The sequence below is a fragment of the Urocitellus parryii genome, chromosome 9 (assembly GCF_045843805.1).
Source record: "Urocitellus parryii isolate mUroPar1 chromosome 9, mUroPar1.hap1, whole genome shotgun sequence".
Classification (NCBI taxonomy): Eukaryota; Metazoa; Chordata; class Mammalia; order Rodentia; family Sciuridae; genus Urocitellus; species Urocitellus parryii.
Window position 1 is genome coordinate 33,635,506 of NC_135539.1, and position 20,719 is coordinate 33,656,224.

A 20,719-nucleotide genomic window follows, 5' to 3' on the forward strand; every position below is an offset into this window, starting at 1 on the left:
CCATGTGACAGTTAAGCAAAACCTCCAACCACTCTGAACACTAAAACCAATCTGAGTTTTAGTTCCACTCATAAGAAAAGTATAGGTACTTGATATTGAATCAAGCTACATAGTACAGAACATGGAAAACTGACTCAGTGTCACAGCATGAATGGACCTGCTGGGTAAAAGAAACCAGACACAAAAGATCACATAGTATATGATTCATTTATAAGAAATGTCCACAACATGCAAACACATAAGGACAGAAAGTAAATGAGCTGCTGCCAGGGGTAGGGAAAGGAGAAAAAATGAGGGCTAATGAAAATGAGGTTTCTTTTGAAGTGATAAAAATGTTCTAAAATTAGATAGTGGTGATGGTTGCACAACTTTGTGATTCTACTACAAACCAGTCAATTGAGGGCTGGACATGTAGTTCAGTGGTAGAGCACTTATCTGGCACTGGAAAAAAAAAATCACTCAATTGTGTACTTTAAAAAAGTTACTGTTAAGATGTGTGAGTTACAGGATTTTTTCCCCTAGAAATAAATAGGTACTTTATTACCAAAAGTCAGAAGGATCATGGTCCCTCACTCCCTCCTGTAAAATTTTAAAAGAGCCAAAACTACTTCAAGAATATGAGGGTCTCAGGTACTATGCAGTGCAGCAAACTAATCATTGATAAATCTGAAAAGAAAGCTAGTTTTTAAGAGTGTTTTTTTTTTAATGGAGTAAGAGAGAGGCAGGGAAGACATGCAAGAAATGACTGAGAGGGTTATGAAAACGTATTTTTCTGTGAGAGGAAGAAAACAGAAACTTATGAGAACCAAGGAGACAGACAGATCCCTCTTACTGTAAAATAGGAAGAGTCTTCGGAATGTTGTTGTTGCCGGCACAGATCCAGCAGGAGTCTATGAAGGAAAGCGAGTTCCCTTTCCCCGAACTGGTTTATCAGTGCTCGTCCGCTACATCCACAAAAGCACCACCGGCTTGTTTCTTCTATAAAAACTTAAACAGCCTTCAGATATTGAACAACATTTCTGTGCTAAATAATAATTGTATGCATTACTGATGCCCTGTACCACAGAAATGTAGAAACAGCATCTAAAAATACTGTACAGAGTATTCTTACTCTGTTTCTTTGAAACCTGCCCTTACAATCAAATCTGAGAAGAATAACTCAGAATGTTACTACAGACCACATGATTTCACAGGCAGCACTGATCTCAAATAGCCCCCAAACAGGATGTCTGGCTACAATTAGAAGAAATGTGACCCCCTTAACATTAAAAAGAAGAAATACAAAACTTGAGACACACAAGTATGTGAAAATCACTAGTCTCACGCTGCACTTGCCTAATATGTGTGAGGCCTGTGTTCAATCCCCAGTACTGCAATAATAATTATAATAAATAAAATTTAAAAAGAAAACTCATAATTCATTTTCAACCACAGGGTGACACTATGTACTTTGGACTTCATAAGATTGAATAGCTAATTCTGAACTGTTCAATGGTAGTTGCATAAATATGAGTACTATGGAACAAAATCAAGAGAATTGGCTTCCTTTCACAGATTGTTGCTGTCTCTATACCAGAGTGAAGGCAAATGGTATTTTCAAGAATTCTTGCCCTGTTTTACATTAGGAGGGTTTGGGTTCTGACAAGTTTCTTTGTCTGTCTCCTACTGAAAACTGTATGTTGGCCTCATGTATACCTTCTGGTTACATGGTGTATATATAATATTAAAAGGGGAAAGGCTTTCTAGACTAGTCACAAACAAAATCAATGCTTCAGAATGGAATTTAATTCACTCTCTGAAGGGAGACTCCTAGGTCCTGTTGCTATTTCTTGAATACTTTTATAAAGAAGCATGGGGTTTTTTTCCCCTACCCTGCCCTTTCCCTCATTAAATTTTCATACAATGAGTTTGCAGTGACCATCACCGGATACAAGAATAACAAAAAAGTTACAGCTGGTTCCTGTATCAGTCTCAGCTGCAGTTAATTTCTCCTAAAAAGCCAATAAGAAAGTGTTGAGGAAAGGAAGAAGGAAAAGACCCGTTCCTGTGAGTTAAGGTTTGCCCTTCATCCAAGGATTTGACAGCAAAAGCATCTCTTTTGTATTATGTAACTATAGTTTGTCTTACTAAATTCCCCAATTCTGAAGTTTATTTCTTTATAAAATCCTGGCCAAATATTCAAATAAAATCTTTACTATGTTAAGCCAGATAACTAATCACCTCCATATGGGCGTAGGTCTAACAAACCACTGTGTATGCTTGTTCCAAGTTCACCCACACACATATCCCACTGACATCTGAGCCGTTTAGTAACTTCTTTGGGTTACCAATTTAATCCACATTTACCAAAGAACAAGGAAAACCAATGTGACTTTGACCTTGAACCAAGTAGATGATTTTAACATATTTATATAAAAATGACATTGGAGAAACCAAAGCATTTATCTCTCTTGCTTAACCTAACTATAGGATCATAATAATAGTAGGCTATGGGGGGGCAAAAAAAAAAATAGTAGGCTACAAGCTTGGACTCTTCAAAACAGTGGGCGGGGGGTAGTGCTCAAAGACTAAATATAAGATGTAAATCTTAATTAGAGCCCAAATATGCAAGAAATATGCAGAGCTCTAAAAGATGTTTTGGGAACAACTAGGGAAAGCAGAATTTGGACTGTATATGAAATGATATTATGGGCTTATTTTTGGCTGGTTGGTTGTTTTGTAATACTGGAACTGAACCCAGGGCTTTGCACATGGTAGGCAAGTGCTCTACCATTGAGCTACATCCCCAGTTAATTTTCTTAAGTACAATAATGGTTGTGATTTACAGAAGAACGTCTATAAGAAACGAATTACTGGAATATTTAAGGGGAAAGTACAATAATGTTCATAACTTTCGAACAGTTCATTCGTTGAAAAAAAAAATCCTGCAATTTAAAAATTAAAGAGCAGGCTGTGGTTGTGGCTCAGGGTTGGGGTTGGGGTTGAGTGCTTGCCTCGCATGTGAAAGGCACTGGGTTCAATTCTCAGCACCACATAAAAATAAATAAACAAAGGTATTTGTTCATATACAACTAAAAATATTAAAGAGAAATATGACAAAATTTTATCAATTGATGAGTCTAGGTAAAAGACACATGGGTATTTATTGCACTGTTCTTTCAAATTTTTTGTGGATGTGAACAGTTTCGAAATAGAAAGTTGGGGGAGAAAAGATCCAATAATAATATTGTCAACCACAAGTTTTTCCTAAACCCAAATATAACATTTCTTCTGACTCACTCTGCCTGGTATATAAATGTGGGCAGGCAAGGGGCTTAATATATTGATGACTGTCCAGTTTTGAATGCCTAGAAATTACTTGCAATTTTTAATAAATTCTTCACATAAATAATTTTTCACTTGGGTTTTTAAATATCCATTTCACACATAAGAAAATTGAAGCTTAGGGAGAGTAAATAACTAACACAAAGTCCCAAAGCTAGAAAGGACAGAACTATATATATTTACTTAAAAATATATCAATACCAAGTATAACAATCAGATTCAAATATTTAAACAAATTTATGTAAGCATGTAGAAAGTACAGACACAAATTCTCTACTACAGTTGACTATTTTCTGTCCCTAACTAGGGGAATCATCTGAAATATCCTCAAGGGCTGACCTAATACAGCAAAGAAGCAAAAATTCTTAAATCATAGAGACCACGAAGGAAAAAGGGGCCTCTCCAACTCCATAAGACTAAGAAACAGCTGCATGGTTATCTCCAGCATGCCAACAAGACAGTCATAAAGACTAGGGCTAGGGACAGAAAAGGCTGCTTGCCACAAGAATGTGACTATCCTATGGTTCTAGTCTCTAATCAATGGATAGAACCATCTCTGGAATGGGGGAGGGAGGGCCATGTTAGGGACATTAGGAAAGAAGAGCTTCAAATTCAAGTCTCATAAACTTAAGGATTTATACTAAAAGATTCATTCCCCCTCTCTCACATGTGGTTAGTATCACCAACCAAGCCAAACCTTAATCCCTTTTAACCAGTGAGAGTTGAAATGACCCTAAATGCCAATAACTTTACAACACTTTAATTAAGGAAATGGCACACCTCTAAAATTTGTACCTGAAATTTCTAGTCACCAATATATATCTTGACTGCTGAAACCGGGATAAAACATCCACAAGAAGCTCCACAGATTCAAGAACTTCTGCTAGATGTTCTCTCCAAAGGGAGTTAGCTAACCATGGGTTAAGGCAGCAGACACAGGGCACAGTCCCAAATTTAGAGCCCCAGGACAGGCCTACACCAAATCTCAAGGTGGCTAGAAGGCTGGGATAGAAGATTTCTCTCTGAGAATGATTCTTTTTTTTTTTTTTTAAACCTACCTCAAACCTTTAGGTAAACAGAAAAGGATTAAATAAGTTATAGTATGGAACTAGTGAAAACACTTCTGAAATAGATGGTCTTTGTTGTCTTAAATGTAAGATAGTCCCACTCTTCACCAAGATCAAATACTCAACAGGAAAACAAAGAAAAGGCCTCAAACTCCTCTACTCTGAGGGGAAAAGGGAGTGAGGAGTGGAGGCAATATGAAAATAACAGACACAAATACTAAAACCAAATGTCCAAGCACTAAAAGCAGCAATACCCAGGGGGAATATCCCAGTTTATGTTCTTTCCAGATTAAAAAAAAAAAAAGAAAGAAAGAAATTCATCATGTTCTGCATGTCCAGCCAAATTACTGGGTACTTGTGAAACAGAACAACTACCAGGAGAGCCAAATGAGGGCAGGACACAAGCACACATTCCAGAATCTGCTCTTCTGTGTGCTGCCATTAGGTGCAAGTCCCTGGGACAAGGTTTGAGAGAAAGAGGGAAAATATATGAAGACTAGTCTGACCACAGGAAGCAAAGAAGACGCCTGACTTTTTTTTGTAAAAACAAAAACATTTTAGTAACCAAAAAATTGTCTAGAATACAGCTTATTCACTTTTTTTTTTTTTTTTTTTTTTTTTTTTTTGGTGGTGGTGGTGCTGGGAATTGAACCCAGGGCCTTGTGCAGGTGAAGCAAGCATTCTACCAACTGAGCTATATCCCCAGCCCCGCAGCTTAGCCACTATTTTAATTGAAAAAGCTAAGTTTCAGAAGCAAGTTAACTTTGGAAATCCATCGATAACCTGTGATTCCAGAGAAAATGCAACATTTCGCCTGGTATGAAGACTCTTTATATAAGGCAATGAAAGGCATCATTTTATTCTCAAAATATTTCATACTTTCAGAAATGCAGTCATCTACTGAATCAAAGTCTGCAATCACTCGTCCTCCCACACTTGGGAAATACAGCCTCATCATGTGAACAGGCCAAACATTTAAGAGACACTAAAATCCTTCAATTTTCCCATACTCTAACACAAACAAAAATGAATTCATTGTCTGATCCTTTTTCTACTCAAAAAAAAAAAATAATCTAATTAGTGAGACTTGGAAAAGGGCATTCTTGAGCATTTTCTTTTATTTCCTCTCTGCTAAGAACTAAAAGGAAGTCCTGTCTTCTAATGAATATCAAATAGCCAATGTCTGCCTCTTATGATCATTGCATTTTTCTAAAATATTTGTTAAAAATAAATGTCATCATAAAAGCTTTTCAAATGAAACCATTAATATAAGTATATAATCTAAGTGTATGAAAATTATTTCATTTATATATTTTATACAGTGGGAAAAGATGTTAGTCTCAAAAATAGAACCTAGCTCATTTCTTAAAATGATAACGAATATTTATAGAAAAGATGTTTCTCTCTGTACTTGATGGTGATGAGAGCCTTACTGAGTGGCTGAGAGAACCTGCAGCTACTACAGCCAACTCAACACTGCTTTTGGCTCCAAGTTACAGTACACCTCTGCTCTACCAAACATCAAGGGTATTTACTGCCCCACATTCAGGAAGTGTAGAGACAGGGAGACTCCTGGGTGGGTTAACTTCAGCAACAACATCAAGAACCGAGCTGATCAACCTTAAGTATGTGGGCTTAGAACTAGACGGACTGAGGGATATCATGAATGTAAACTAGAGACTCATCCAGGCCCAACAAAGTCTAATATAAGAAAAGGAACTGTCTCTTCCTTGTGTATTTACTGGAGGAGGAAGAAACTTCTCCAAGAAGTCTGTCTGCACATTGGCAAGAACTGGATTGCAAACCAGCCCCTCCTCTAATCAATAAGGAAAAAGGGCCTACCCTAAATGCATAGACCTGGTTGGTAATAAAGAGCTCCTTCCCTGATGGGTAGATATCTGTACAATTCATGATTTTTGTATACAAGGAAGAAAACAGGGATAGAATTGCAATAGGGGACCAACAGGGTCTGCTATACAGAGTAAAATACAGCAGTAACAATGACCTCAAACCACTCTGCAGTGGGAAATAGAGAAATAAACAGGTTGATCAATCCTTCCTTTGCCCTCAGATATCTAGATCCCATTTTATGATTCATATCAAGGATTGTTATTTATGTTTATTTATATATATGAAAAAATACTTTTAAAATTATATTGATCACCCTCAAACTTATATCAATCACAGAAATAACTAGTTACTGTTTTAATAAACCTTCCCTATTATCAAACTGTGGTTTTAAAGAACCTCCAAAATGGGAAATAATAAATGTAACACAGATGTTCACTAAAAAAATGAAAACAAGATTGTTTTTACTTCATAGCAACGAAATAGGTCAACCCATTTCCTCCTTCAGAGAATTCTCAGAGGACCGCCAGCTCCACTAGAAGAGCATGTGTTTCATATGTGTCTGTCCACAGAAAAAGGAAATGCTGCTATCCAAAATAAACGGGGAATATTATGTGTTCCCATGAAAGTGAATTAGAAAATTGCAGTAAGGCTGTGTCCACACATTGCCAAACATCTGGATGAAAACTGGGGAGGGCGTAATCACTAATTACCAAGACATTAGGAAATACTTTTCAATCATCATCAAAATGCTTGGTTTTACTAAAAAATTAGTCCAGTAACTAACAATAACCCTGCTAAGAATTTAAGATAGGAACTTTATTTTTTCCTATTTGAACAGTGTTCCTGGCGACTTGCTGAAAACTAAGTCAGTGAAAAGTAAATTTGCTCTCTAAAAGTAAATTACAAAATCTTCTTAGCTAATTGAACTGACTAAGGTGAGTCTCTTCTAATATTTACATAATATTGAAAAATATTTATCTGAAACAAATGCTTGCTGAATTGTCTCTATCCAAATTATAAACACTTCAGGATGTCAAGTCTATTCTATCATGCCATCTGGGGAACTGACATTAACTACAAAGTTTATAAAGTTTGGCTAAAGTTAAAAAAAATTAAGAGAGATGAATTCGCTACTTGTCATTTAAGATTTACTATATCCCCATGAGTTTAAAATATTTAACACATCTTAAGCAGCTTTTAAGGTACTTCAATTAAAAAACAAACCTACTTTTAAAATTTCATTTAACTTTAAGAGTTTCAGTAGTCCTATGTTACTAACAAAACTGCTTCCTGGGGCTGGGATTGTGGCTCAGCGGTAACGCACTCGCCTGACATGCACGGGGCTCTGGGTTCGATTCTCAGCACCACATAAAAATACAATAAAGATGTTGTGTCCACCGAAAACTAAAAAAAAAATAAATATTAAAAAATTCTCTCGGGCTGGGGATGTGGCTCAAGCGGTAGCACACTCGTCTGGCATGCGTGAGGCCCGGGTTCAATCCTCAGCACCACATATAAAACAAAGATGTTGTGCCCACTGAAAACTAAAAAATATTTAAAAAAAAAAAATTCTCTCTCTCAAAAAAAAAAAAACTGCTTCCTAAAGGACCTATAAGTAATGTTTTTAAATCTACCTTCTCTTAAATTTACTTACACTAAAAGTATAAGCAGCAAACAGCATTGTTACTCTGACATTATTGATACAAATTATTGTTGGTCCTTTAACAAAATGATTCACTTGAGAAATGTTTATATGTCAGACATCTTTCCCTCCCTGAGTTCTGGTGTCCACTCCATCCTCATCAATTTATAACTAAAATCAAACTTCCACTAAAGCAGCAGATCTACACAGCCAACTGTCTACCAGCTACCTCCACAGGGATATGAACTTTTTCAGGGGCAGAGGAGTTAGGGATGGGACTAGGGATTGAACCCAGGACCTAGCATTAGAGGAGCACTCTGCCAGAGTTACATTCCCCCCAACTTTTTTTTCCCCCTGAGACAGGGTCTTACTAAATTGCCCAGGCTAGTCTTATACTTGTGATCCTCCTACCTCAGTCCCCAAAGTAAACTGGGATTACAGGCAGGCATGTACCACTGAGTTCAGCAGACAAGTCAAATTTAAATAACTAAAACTGAACTTCTGAGATTCTGCTTCCAGTAAAAGCTGAATTCATTACAATCCTGTAGAACCCTGAGTTCTACAGACCAACCCTTTTGCCAAGAACAACTAGAAAAACTAAACAAGTAATAAGAAACAACTGTTTTAAAGGCAGAAGAGAACTACCCATGCAGGGAGGATTGAGGCCAGCACCCCAGAGAAGGGAAATGCAGAGAGGTAAGCAGAATAATGGGAGCCACTCTTCTCCTGGAAGTACTTGCCAATGCACAACAGCAGCTGAGGGGCCAAAACACTAAACAGAAAAGTGACTGAGAAAGTCAGCATACTCTCCATCAGCCTTAAGGGAAGAACAGAAATTAAGAGTTTAGGGGATGCCAAGTTCAGAGGCCTTGCTAAACACCGAGGCTGTCCTTTGTGCCCACTGAAGGAGGCTCTACCCTAAGACAAGAGCAGACTGAGAAGTTAACTAATCCTCAACCTTTTAAGATTATTCTCTCACCTTGCCAGGCCCTTTCCTAAGGAAGATAGCCAGAATGTCAATTTACATCTGTAATATCTCTACAATTTTTTCATATGCATTAACCAGAATTTAATCAAAGCTTAACAGGCATAGAGTCAAGATCATGTGACTTAAAACCAAGGGTAAAACAGACAACAGAACATACTCTCAGGGCATCTAAATATTAAAGTTATCAGACATAAACTTTATATTACTACTAGTATAATAAAAAAATCAGTTGACAAGATGAAAATTTCAGCAGAAATCTGAAATCTAGCAAGAGAATAAAGAAAATTGAAAAAGACATTAACCAAAATTAAGAACTCAATAGATGGGTGCTGGGGTATGGCTCAGTGGAAGAGCACTTGCCTAGCATGCATGAGGCACTGAGTTCGATCCTCAGCACCATGTAAATATAAAATAAAGATATTGTGTCCACCTATAACTAAAAAATAAATATTTAAAAAACTCAATATATGGATTTAATAGAAATTAGAGCTAAAGAAAGAACTGATACAGTGGAATATAGTTCAGAAGAAAATACACAGATAAATACAAAAAGACAAAAGGATAATGAGCATGAAAAGAGTACACATGACATGATCTAGAGGATATGTCTAACTACATGTAATTACTGTCCCAGGAGGAAAAGAGAGAAGGAATGCAGAAGAGATAAGTCAAGAAATAATGATCAAGCATTCTCCAAAACTGAAGAGCTAACCTGTCACAACCCTACCAAAGAGAACAACAACAACTAATCCCAAGCAGGATAGATTCAAGGAAAACAACATCTTCACACTTCACAGTAACAAAGCTGAAAACCAAAGGTAAAGAGAAAATCTTTAAAGCAGCATAGGAGAGTTGGGAAAGAACAATAAATTCAAAAGTGCAGCAATAAGACTGACATGGCTGATTTCTGCAAAGAAGCAATGGGAGCCAGAAATGATCCCCTCAAATTACTGAAAGAAATTAATTTGATAATATCCACTGAAAATATCCTTCAAAAGTAGAGGCCAGGTGGATGAAGTGGCCCATGCCTGTAATCCCAGCAGCTCAGGAGGCTGAGGCAGGAGGATTGCAAGTTCAAAGCCTGCCTCAGCAAAAGTGAGGTGCTAAGCAACTCAGTGGGACCCTGTCTCTAAATAAAATACAAATCAGGGATGGGGATGTGGCTCAGGGGTGGAATGCTCCTGAGTTCAATCCCTGATACCAAAAAAAAAAAAAAAAAAAGAAAGAAAGAAAGAAAGAAAGAAAGAAAGAAAGAAAGAAAGAAAGAAAAAGTGGAGGAGGCCAGGGACTGCAGTTGCAGCTCAGCGGTAGAGCACTTACCAAGTATGTGAGAGACACTGGGTTTGATCTTCAGCACCACATAAAAATAAATAAATAAAATAAAGCTATTGTGTCCATCTACAACTAAAAAAAAATTTTTTTTTAAAAGTGTACATGGGCTGGGGATGTGGCTCAAGCGGTAGCACGCTCACCTGGCATGCGCTAGGTGATCCTCAACACCACATAAAAATAAAATAAAATAAAGATGTTGTGTCCACCGAAAACTAAAAATTAAATATTAAAAATTTTTCTCTTTCAATCTCTCTCTCTCTCTCTCTCTCTCTCTCTCTCTCTCTCTCTCTCTCTTTTTTAAAAAAATAAAAAAGAGTACATGGGGGCGCTAGGGTTGTGACTCAGGGGTAGAGTGCTCGCCTAGCATGTTCAAGGCCCTGGGTTCGATCCTCAGCACCACATAAAAATAAATAAAGGTATTGTGTCCAACTACAATAAATAAATCTTAAAAAAGAAAAGAGTACATGCATTGCCAGGAGAGGATGGTACATGCCTATAATCCCAGGGGCTCGGTAGGCTGAGACAGGAGGATCGCAAGTTCAAAGCCAGCCTCAGCAAAAGCAAGGCACTACACAACACAGTGAGACCCTGTCTCTAAATGAATTACAAAATAGGGATGAAGATGTGGCTCAGTGGTTGAATGCTCTTGAGTTCAATCCCTGGTACCAAAAAAACAAAAAACAAAAACAAAAAAACATGTATTAAAGTTTTGTTGTTGTTTTTCTTTTAAAGTGGAAGCCAAGATGCTTTTGATTAAAAAAAAAATTTAAAAAAAGAACCTTCAAAATATTTTTCCCCTTTTCACTAAGCAACACCACCACCTACCTAGACACACAAGCCAGAAACCCAAATTCATCTTTGAATCCTGCAGTCCCTGTACCTTTAACCTCCCTCAAGTTGTCCATGCCCATTTGATTCTCCAAAATCTGTCTCATCACTAATAAGGCAATGCAAATTAAAGCAATAAATCATTTCTTACTCATGAGAGCAGCAAACCTTTAACAGTCTGACAAACACCAAGTGTTGATTAGAATGCTAAGAATGCTGGGAAATAAGAACACTACTCACCAGCTCCTAATAAGAAAGCAATCTGTCAGAATCTAGGAAAACTGAAAGCATGCCTAAAACCCATGACTGCAATTCTGGCAATATACTCTATAAACTCTCACACATTTGGAAAAGGAGATAATCCTGTGGAGTTCATCTCAGAATTGTTTGTAACATCAGTGTAAAATTAACAATATAAACTGGCATAGTGATGTACACCTGTAATTCCTGGCCCCAAACTAAATGCCCCCCAAATTTAAATTATATTACGAACTAGTCTTCGGCAGGGTGCAGTGGTGCATGTCTATAATCCCAGCAACTTGGGAGGCTGAGGAAGGAGGATCACAAATTCAAGGTCAGCCTGGGCAACTTAGGGAGACTCTAAGCAACTTAGCAAGGGCCTATCTCAAAAAAAAAAAAAAAAAAAAAAAAAAAAAAAGACTGGGAATGCAGCTCAGTGGTAAAGTACCCCTAGGTTCAATCCCCAGTACAAAAAAAAAAAAAAAAAGCACATAAAAGTTCAACAAAGAGGGGCTGGGGCGGTGGCTCGGTGGTAGAGCACTTGCCTAGCATGTGGGAGGCACTGGGTTCGAGTTTCAGCACCACATATAAATAAATGAATAAAATAAAGGTCGATCAACATCTAAAAAAATATTTTTTTAAAAAAGTTCAACACAGGACAAGATTTATAAATGTGATAGCAGTTAAAGGAAAGGAATAAAGTCTATAGATCATTACACAGATAATCTCACATGCAAGCTAAAAATCTTTACATAGAGTATGATACCAGTTTTATAATTCTAAACAAACCAAAAAGAGACCTATGTATCATTATGGATACACACACACACACACATCTTCAAAAGTATGAAAAATAAACCAGAGAGCCTCACAGCAAACCCATAATTGCTGCCACCAGGAAATATGAAAGGAAAGAAAAGAACAGGACCAGGGGTTGCTATACAATGTGACTTCAACTTCATTCAGTATTTATTAAAAATATTTACTGAAGACCTACTATACACCAAGCATGTTTTAGATCTTAGAGACTTAGCAGTAGATAAAAACAGAAAACATTCCTGCTTTATCTGAGGAGACACAATTTAAAAATAAGAAAAATGTAATAGTAAGTGGTGATAAGTGCTAAGAAGAAAGATCAAGCTGGGAAAGGAAAAAGAGTGATGCTGGAGTGCTGTTTTAGAAAGCCTAGCTGAGGAAGACCTCTGTGCTAAGGAGACACTTGAGCAGAAACCGGACCAAGCAGGCAAGCACCACATGAGCAGAGTAAGGGGAAAGTACGCAGAGACCACAAGTGCAAGGGCACAGTGACAGGGGCACACCTGGCAAGTTCACACAGTGACAAGGAGACCAGTGAGTGTGACTGGAGTGGAAGGGGAGAAGTGGGATAGGAAATGTTGAGACAGCAGGGGAGAAAGGGTGGGAGGGAAGAGAAAGGGTAAGAGGTAGAAGAGCCCCCAAGGTAAGAATTTTTTTTACTTATTTTTAAAGAATTTTTTTAAACAAAAAAAAGGAAGAAGATTTGTGTCAGTCATATGAGGCCCACATGCCTCAAGTATTTACTACCTGGTTCTTTTACAAAAGAGTTGCAGCAAACCAGTCATGATACAAGAGGAGGATAGGAGTCTAAATAAGATGAGGATGGGGCAGATCAGAGGAGTGATACAAGGAGGTTAAGGCCCAAGAGGTGGAGATATCACCACAGTTTTGGCCTGAGCAACTGAAAGAAGGACACTGCCATATACTGAGATGGAGGGTCATATCTGTAGTGCTTTATTTTATTAAAAGAAAGAAAGAAACCAGGAAGACTTAAATCAATGACATATAACATTAACAGCTACTACACTAATTCTGAGTAATAGGAATGTGAGTGCTTGTCTATTATTTTTTAACTTTGGGGGGGTTGGGGGATTTTTTTGGGGGGGGGTTTGTTTTGATTTTGGTACTGGGGATTGAACCCAGGGATAATTAACCACTGAATCACATCCTCAGCCCTTTTTATTTTTCATTTTGAGAAAGAGTCTCACTAAGTTGTTTAGGGCCTCTCTAAGTTGCTGAGGCTGGTGTTGAATTTGCAATCCTCCTGCCTCAGCCTCCTGAGTTGCTGGGATTACAGGCATGCACCAACCTGCCCATCCTGGATTTTTTTTTTTCCTTATTTCTAAGAGTTCTAAATCTGGTATTGTTTTGTTTTGTTTTAGTTTTTTTTCTTTTTAGTTGTTGATGGATCTTTATTTTATCTATTTATATGTGTGCTGAGACTCGAACCTAGTGCCTCACACATGCTAGGCAAGCGCCCTACCACTGAGTACAACCCCAGCCCTGGTATGTTTTTATATAGACTTGTTTTTTCATGTCCTTCCTTCCCTGCACTTCACCACTACCATCCTAACCCACAGCTCTTTGTAACTCTCACCTGAATCAAAGCAACAGCTTCCTCATTGGTGTCCCAAGTCCTACCTCCTCCTCCTCCAATCCAGAAGTCTAGAATATCCTTTTTAAAAAGACTGGGTGTGGGGCTGGGGATGTAGTACCATCTGTGGTAGATGATTTGCCTAGTTTGCACAAAATTCTGAGTTCAATCCCACCACAAATAAAGGCAGGGTGGAGTTTGAATTGCAGCTCCACCACTGTCTAAGAAATTTGCTTAGTTTCCCTATGTCTCCATTTTCCTATTTGTAAATGTTGGTAATAGTTGGAAGAGTAAATAAATTAAGATATGTAAAGCACACAGGAAAGAACCTGACAGCATTAAGTAAATATTAGCTAAAATTACTGAAACATAAATCTAATGTCATACCCCTGTTTAAAATCTTTCAGTAGCTTCATGCACTTAGAATTAAATCTGCATTCTTTATCTGACAGCCTGCCTAGCTCCCTCTTCACTCCCCTTTTAAGCCACACACTCAGGTCTGGGCAGCTCAGTGCCTTCCCTTCTGCTAGGCACCTATCCCTACAAGCTGCTGCAGAAGATTTCCTCAAAGAGGTTGTCCCTGGCCACATGCTTTCTTGAAATTTTGTCCACCCCATGCCCCACATCTGCCCAACCCCTTGTCCTCAATCTTTTGATTTCCTTAAACACATTTAGCATAATTTGCAGTTATTGTATATTCCTGTCTAGGGTTTTCCTTGTCCATCTCCCCATCTAAGCATAAGCTCCATCAACACAGGAAATTCATCTGCCTTATTCACCACTCATTCAGCACAGAGCTTGGCATTTGGTAGAAACTATATCAACATTTGAATAAATAAGTGACGATGGGGCTGGAGTTGTGGTTCAGCAGTAGAGCACTCACCTAGCATGTGCGAGGCCCTGGGTTTGATCCTCAGCACCACATAAAAATAAAATAAAGGTTTGTGTTCAATTATAACTAAAACAAAGTATTTTTTTTTTTAAGTGACTAGGGCTGGGATTGTGGCTCAGTGGTAGAGAGCTTGCCTAGCACGTGTGAGGCCCTGGGTTTGATCCTCAGCACCACATAAAAATAAAATAAAGGTTTGTGTTCAATTATAACTAAAACAAAGTATTTTTTTTTTTAAGTGACTAGGGCTGGGATTGTGGCTCAGTGGTAGAGAGCTTGCCTAGCACGTGTGAGGCCCTGGGTTTGATCCTCAGTACCACATAAAAATAAATAAAACAAAATAAAGGTATTTTTAAAAAAAAGAGTATGCTCTAAACAAAATCTAAAAGCACCTATCATGTCCACTTTTTAATCATTCAAAAGTATAGAGATAAGCCTATCAAAACTATTACAACATGCCATATATACGTGTATTTATTATTTATTATTTGTTATTATTTGTTATTATTTATCAATTTATTTTTTAAAGTTCAGTGGCTTTTAGTTTCTTATGAACAGACTGAAAGTATAGGCTACATTTTGTTTTACATTTAATCTAAATTAATTGTGTCATTTAAAATAAATACATAGGGCTGAGGTTGTGGATCAATGGTAGAGTGCTCTCCTAGAACATGAGAGGCACTGGGTTCCATCCACAGCACAAAGGTATTGTGTCCATCTACAAAATTTGAAAAAAATATTTTTTAAAAAATAAAGGGCTGGACTGGGGTTGTAGCTCAGTTGTAGCTCAGCGTTTGCCACGAATGTGTGAGGCACTGGGTTCAATCCTTAGCACCACATAAAAATAAAAATATTATGTCCATCTACAACTAAAAAAATGTTTTAAAAAACTAAAAATAAAAATAAATAAAGGTCTAGGATTGTAGCTCAGTGGTAGAGCACTTGCCTAACATGTGTGAGGCCCTGGGTTCAATTCTCAGCACCACATATAAATTAATGAAATAAAGATCCATAAACAATTTTTAAAATATTTTTTAAAAATTGGGCTGGGATGTAGCTCAGTGGCAAAGCGTCCGCCTTGCATTCGAAAGCCCTGGGTTCGACCCCCAGTTCCAAAAAAGACAAAAAAAAAGAACCCCACCAAAAAAAAAAAAAAATTAAAAATAATAATAAAAAATAAATAAATACATAAATTCCCTCAAAAAGGATATTTGGGGCTGGAGGTGGGAAGTAGGGGTAGGTTAATAGTAAAGCTCTTGCCTAGCAAGTACAAAGCTCTGGGTTTGTAAGCCACACCAAAAAAAAAAAAAAAAGGCAAGACGGTTCTTATCAGTATACTATACTATTTGTCCACAAAAATTGTTTTCTAATTTTAGAAAGTGAAGATAGACAAAACTTTTGTAATGTCAAGAAATAAAAAGGCATATAGTGAAAAGTTTCCTCTTATCTTCCCCATCACCTCCCCAAATAGGTAGCCACTGTTGTTAGTTCCTTGTAATTTTCATGTGTATTTTGGAGCTCTTTCTGTATCAATTCACAAAGAGCTTCCTGATCCTTTCTACAATTTCACAATTTCATTCACCATCTGGGCATGTTGTCATTTATCTAATCAGTTTTCTGCTGATGAACAAAGCAATGAGTAATTTTTTTGCCTATATTATCTCACACATGGACATATGTATCTGCAGGCTTGAATTCCTAGAACTGGCATTGCTGGGTCAAAGGATTTCTATACTTGTGATACACCCCCAACAGAGCCCAGGGGTAGCTCTACCACTGAGCTACACCCTAAGCCCTGCTACACTTGTAATTTTATACTGACCAACATCCTGTATATATTGGGGTCCACCCAGAGAAATTGCCATCTCTTTAAGGGTCTGAAACTGAGGAATTTAATATAAGGAGTTGGTTACTTATGTGATGGAAAACAGAAGTCAAACAAGAAACAGTAAGACAGCCTGGAGATTACCAAGAGCAAGAAGATGCTCCCACCTCTTGGTTGCAGAGTAGACAGGAAGAGGTATTTCCAAAGCTCAGGTGCTGGGGCCAAAGGACAAGGCAGCTGCAGAGACACTGTCTGAGGCAGTAGGAGGGGAAGAGTAACAAAACCACCTGGTTTCCCTCTTCCTCCTGCCATCCAATCTCCCACCAGTGGCTCCCACTGGCCAAATCCAGGTGGAGGGCAGGTGACCAAGGACCAGGGAAATGCTGCCTGTGGAGGTGAATCCCTCTGCAGGGGGAAAAGGCAAGAAATGGATTTAAGCCAATAGGACACAGGGTATATTGAGCCTCCCTGAGAGCCATGACTAATTTATACTCCTACCAGTAAATGCTGAGACAGTCTTGCCAACATTCTGCTTTCAAACTTGGGGGTTATCACTTGTCTGACATATGAAAGATAGAATCTCAATCTAATCTTAATTTATATTTATTTTATTTTGAGTGAGGCTGAGTGTCACTTTGAGCCAGACTTAATCCTCATCTATACTGATGGGAGTAAGTGGAAACAGGAAGGAGAACCAATTTGACTTAATTCACCTCATCTGCCATGGACAATCCATTCAGGAACATCAATCAGACAAATGATGGCAATGTGCCAAACTAGCCAGTCACCTTCCAAGTAGAGACATATCCAAAAAAACTGTTGAAAAGAGAAAGGCAACAAGTGCCAAAAAAATTACAAATACCTTAACTACACTCTGCACACATTATAAGAAACAATGTGTTCTTGTAATCTTGTACCCCCAACTGGCTCCTCCTTGTAACTGCCTTCCAGCCATTCATGCCACCATCCTCTCCTTATCTTGCATTGAAAGAACAAAGAATTACATCCTGAACAAAAAGTTATATTATAAAAGCAGCAAGTGAGAATCAACTTTTAAATAAAATTTTAAAGTACCCAGCCAAAACATTAACAAAAAAGATCTTTTAAATAATCTTTGGCCTCTGTCATAACTACTGTATGAATAGATCATTTACTTCATCTAAACAAGCTGAAACTGACTCCCCAGACACAGCTCAAAGTTCTTTCCTACACTCTAAAGATATATCAAAAAGTGTTATGCTTTACAATCAACTGGCAACTGAAATTGTTCTCTTTCAAAAGGCTGAACTTCATTTTTTTCCCTTTTTCCTTCTTTCTTTCTTTCTTTCTTTTTTTTTTTTTTAAATAGTGCTGAGGATTAGAACCGGGCCTTGTGAATTCGAGGCAAGCACTCTATCAACTGAGCTATATCCCCAGCCCTTGAACTTCATTTTTTAAAACATGAATTTTAAAGCAAAACTTTTTTTTAATCTGGGCTGGGGTTATGGCTCAGAGGTGGAGTGCTCGCCTGGCATGTGTGTGTGAGGCACTGGGTTCGATCCTCAATACCACATAAAGTACAGTAAGGATACGGTGCTCACCTATAACTAAAAAATAAATATTAAAAAAAAACTTTTTTTAATCTAAGTGATGCTAACTGTACAGAACTATAAAAAGGTATGTAAACTTCAAAACCTCCAACAATCAACAGTACATCAAGTTTATACAACAAGCACTAAAAATGACTCATATTTCAAAACTGTGAAAGATTTTTATTTGATTCAAAATTACTTATTCTTCAATTACCAAACATATTCTTAAATGTCTTTCACAATTCAAGGAAGAAAGATTTTGATAAACCAAACCAATAAAGGTTAAAAGTTTGGCAGCACCTAGCATGCTGCCTGGCATTTTAGTAGACAATGAATATCTGTTCATTGTTCAATGTTCCAGTGAGATGAATTAAATCATCCTGTACATGTAAAACATCTGTATGCCTTTTATAAACTGAGTTTCTTTTTCAAATTTGAAAGTAGCACACACTTTTTCCAGAAACCTGGAAAATATAAAAACTAAAAAAATAAAACATATTATTACCAGTTTTTTCATTGTTTAGACAAGGATGCAAAGCTGCTTATGTTTAATGGCTGAAAATGTCTCCCTCACAAACTTCCCAAATGTAACTCACCATTCTACTATTGAACATTACTGTTTCCAATTTTTTACAATTATAGTGTAATACATACTGTCACGCATCATATATATTTTTGAATTTCAAGGTTGTTTCTCTGTGACACATTCCCAAAAGAGATATTAATAACCCAAAGATAGTTTTAAGCCTTACTGATACCTAATATCATCCTTTGTTATGGTTCTGGAGAGCTATAAATAGCTGCAGCACACTGGCTCATTTTTTTTTCTTTATACCTGCTTTTTACCTTCAAGTGTTCCTCATTTCTTTAGTCAGAGTCAGAAGCACTTTCCAAACAAAATCGCCAAGACAGCTAGCCTCTTTGACTCTAATGTCAAATGTTCAAATATTACAGTTGTTTGTCTTATTTTATAATAAGGGGAAAACTGCTATTCCAAATTGTGCTGGGCAAAAAAGCAGGGCATCCAGAGGGAATCTATTACTTAGGATCCGGTGTCTCCAGACGGACAGCCAGGCTGTAGGAGGATTTGCAACTGGGCTCCTTCTTTACACAGCATTCTCCTTCATAAACAACACACCCACTCGGTGCCACAGTGCTACCCCTGGCTTTAACTATGAGAACTGAACTTGCCAAATGCCATGACTGGTGCCAACTTCCCACCAGCCCTGCCGCACCGCTTCTTTCAGCAAAAATGATTTCCTTCTGAGCAGCACTTGCATTCTAGAAGGCACCTTGATTAACCACTTCATCCCGAACCCTTCAATACTGCTGATTCTTACAGGCAGCTGCTCCGGCAGCCTGTAATTAAGATTTTTCTAAACACTCCCTTATTACACGGGGTTCTGATGATTCGGTCTGTCAGCAAAAAGGAGATCATTAGCCAAAGGATAGAGCGCCTCAACTTGGGGTGTTCCTGTAAAAAATATGGGCATTAACCCTTTGCTTTCCAAATCAATGGACCCACTCCCCATACAGGGAGGCACGTTACTCAGTTTTGAAACCTAATTCACAGCATGACACGACAGTAATTTGTATTCCACTAAATAATTTACAACAAACACGACCCTTCCTGCAAGAGGACGCGGAATGTCGGACACACAACCAGGGCCACACCGGGCACCGGCACGACCCACTTCGGAAAGGTGTCCTCCGCACCTGATCTCGGGGCTCCCCTCCGCTGCTGCCTGGGCTCCTGTCGCCCACCCTCCGCAACACCGACTCGTTCTTCTGCTTACTCTGTAACCTTTGCTCTTTCATAAAATGCGTGCCCAGACCTGGACTGGAGCTGCCCCCCTCCTCGTCTAAGCAATTTCCCAGAGACCACTCCGGATCTAAAGCCAGGAAAACGGTCCCGATTTCCAACCTCCCCCCATCCCTGATGGACCCCGGAGGAGCCCCGAGAAAAAACTTTCCCCTCCCGGGTTCCCACCCGCTCGCCCGCTCCCACCACCTGAGAAGAGCTGCTGCCTGGGGTCTTCCGACACCTCTCCGGAGGGCGTGGACGCCCTTGGCAACAACACGCGAGGAAGGTCGCCCCGCAGGGTCCCCGCCCCACCAGGGCGACCCCAACCCCTCCGCGGAGACCCCGGCCCGTGGCGACCCGCCTCGCACCCGGACCCTCCCGTGCACTGGCCGGCAACCCCTCAGCGGCCCGCCCCTCCCCGGGGCCGAGCCCCCGCCTCGCCCCGGGTCCGCGCGCCTCAGGCCTCCGCGGTCACCAGCCCGCAGCGACGCCGCCCGGACGCGTCTCCTCAGGCGACCCCGGCCCCAGGCCGCCGGCGGGCCGGCCACACCTCCGACACTCACCGCCGCCGCCCTCGCCGCCGCCGTCTTCGTCCATCTTGAGGCCACTCCCGCGGCCGGCGAGCCCGGGGCGGGCGGGCTAGGAGCCGGGGCGGGGGGCGCCGCAGAGCGAGCGCTCGGGTGGACGGGCGGCTCCACAGCTCGCGGCCCGGGTCGCGGCCGGGCCTCCTCCGGCCGGGCGGGGCTCACTGCTCGGCGCGCCGTCACGTGACGCAGGCCCCGCCCCCCGGTGGCGGTGGGCGGGGTCCTCGGTGGCTGCCCCGCCCGCGGGAACACGCCCGGCCCGGCTGCTTCTGCGGTGGCAGAGACGTGAGACCCTCAAGCTCAGGCCCCCAGAGCGCGGCTCGAGACCCCTCACCCCTGCCCTCCAGCAGCCTGGACAGGAACG

The 20,719-nt window shown here is 39.6% G+C and overlaps 1 protein-coding gene across 1 annotated transcript in view; it reads right to left on the minus strand.

Annotated features, from left to right (window-relative positions):
- Positions 1 to 20,484, minus strand: part of Cyth3 (cytohesin 3) — an 89,438-nt gene extending 68,954 nt beyond the window's left edge. The window contains exon 1 of the mRNA XM_026404209.1: positions 20,335 to 20,484. Within this exon, the coding sequence (XP_026259994.1) occupies positions 20,335 to 20,368 (34 nt within the window). The 5' untranslated portion in view covers positions 20,369 to 20,484. The remainder of the gene's footprint in view (positions 1 to 20,334) is intronic.
- Between the last annotated feature and the right edge of the window lie 235 nt (positions 20,485 to 20,719).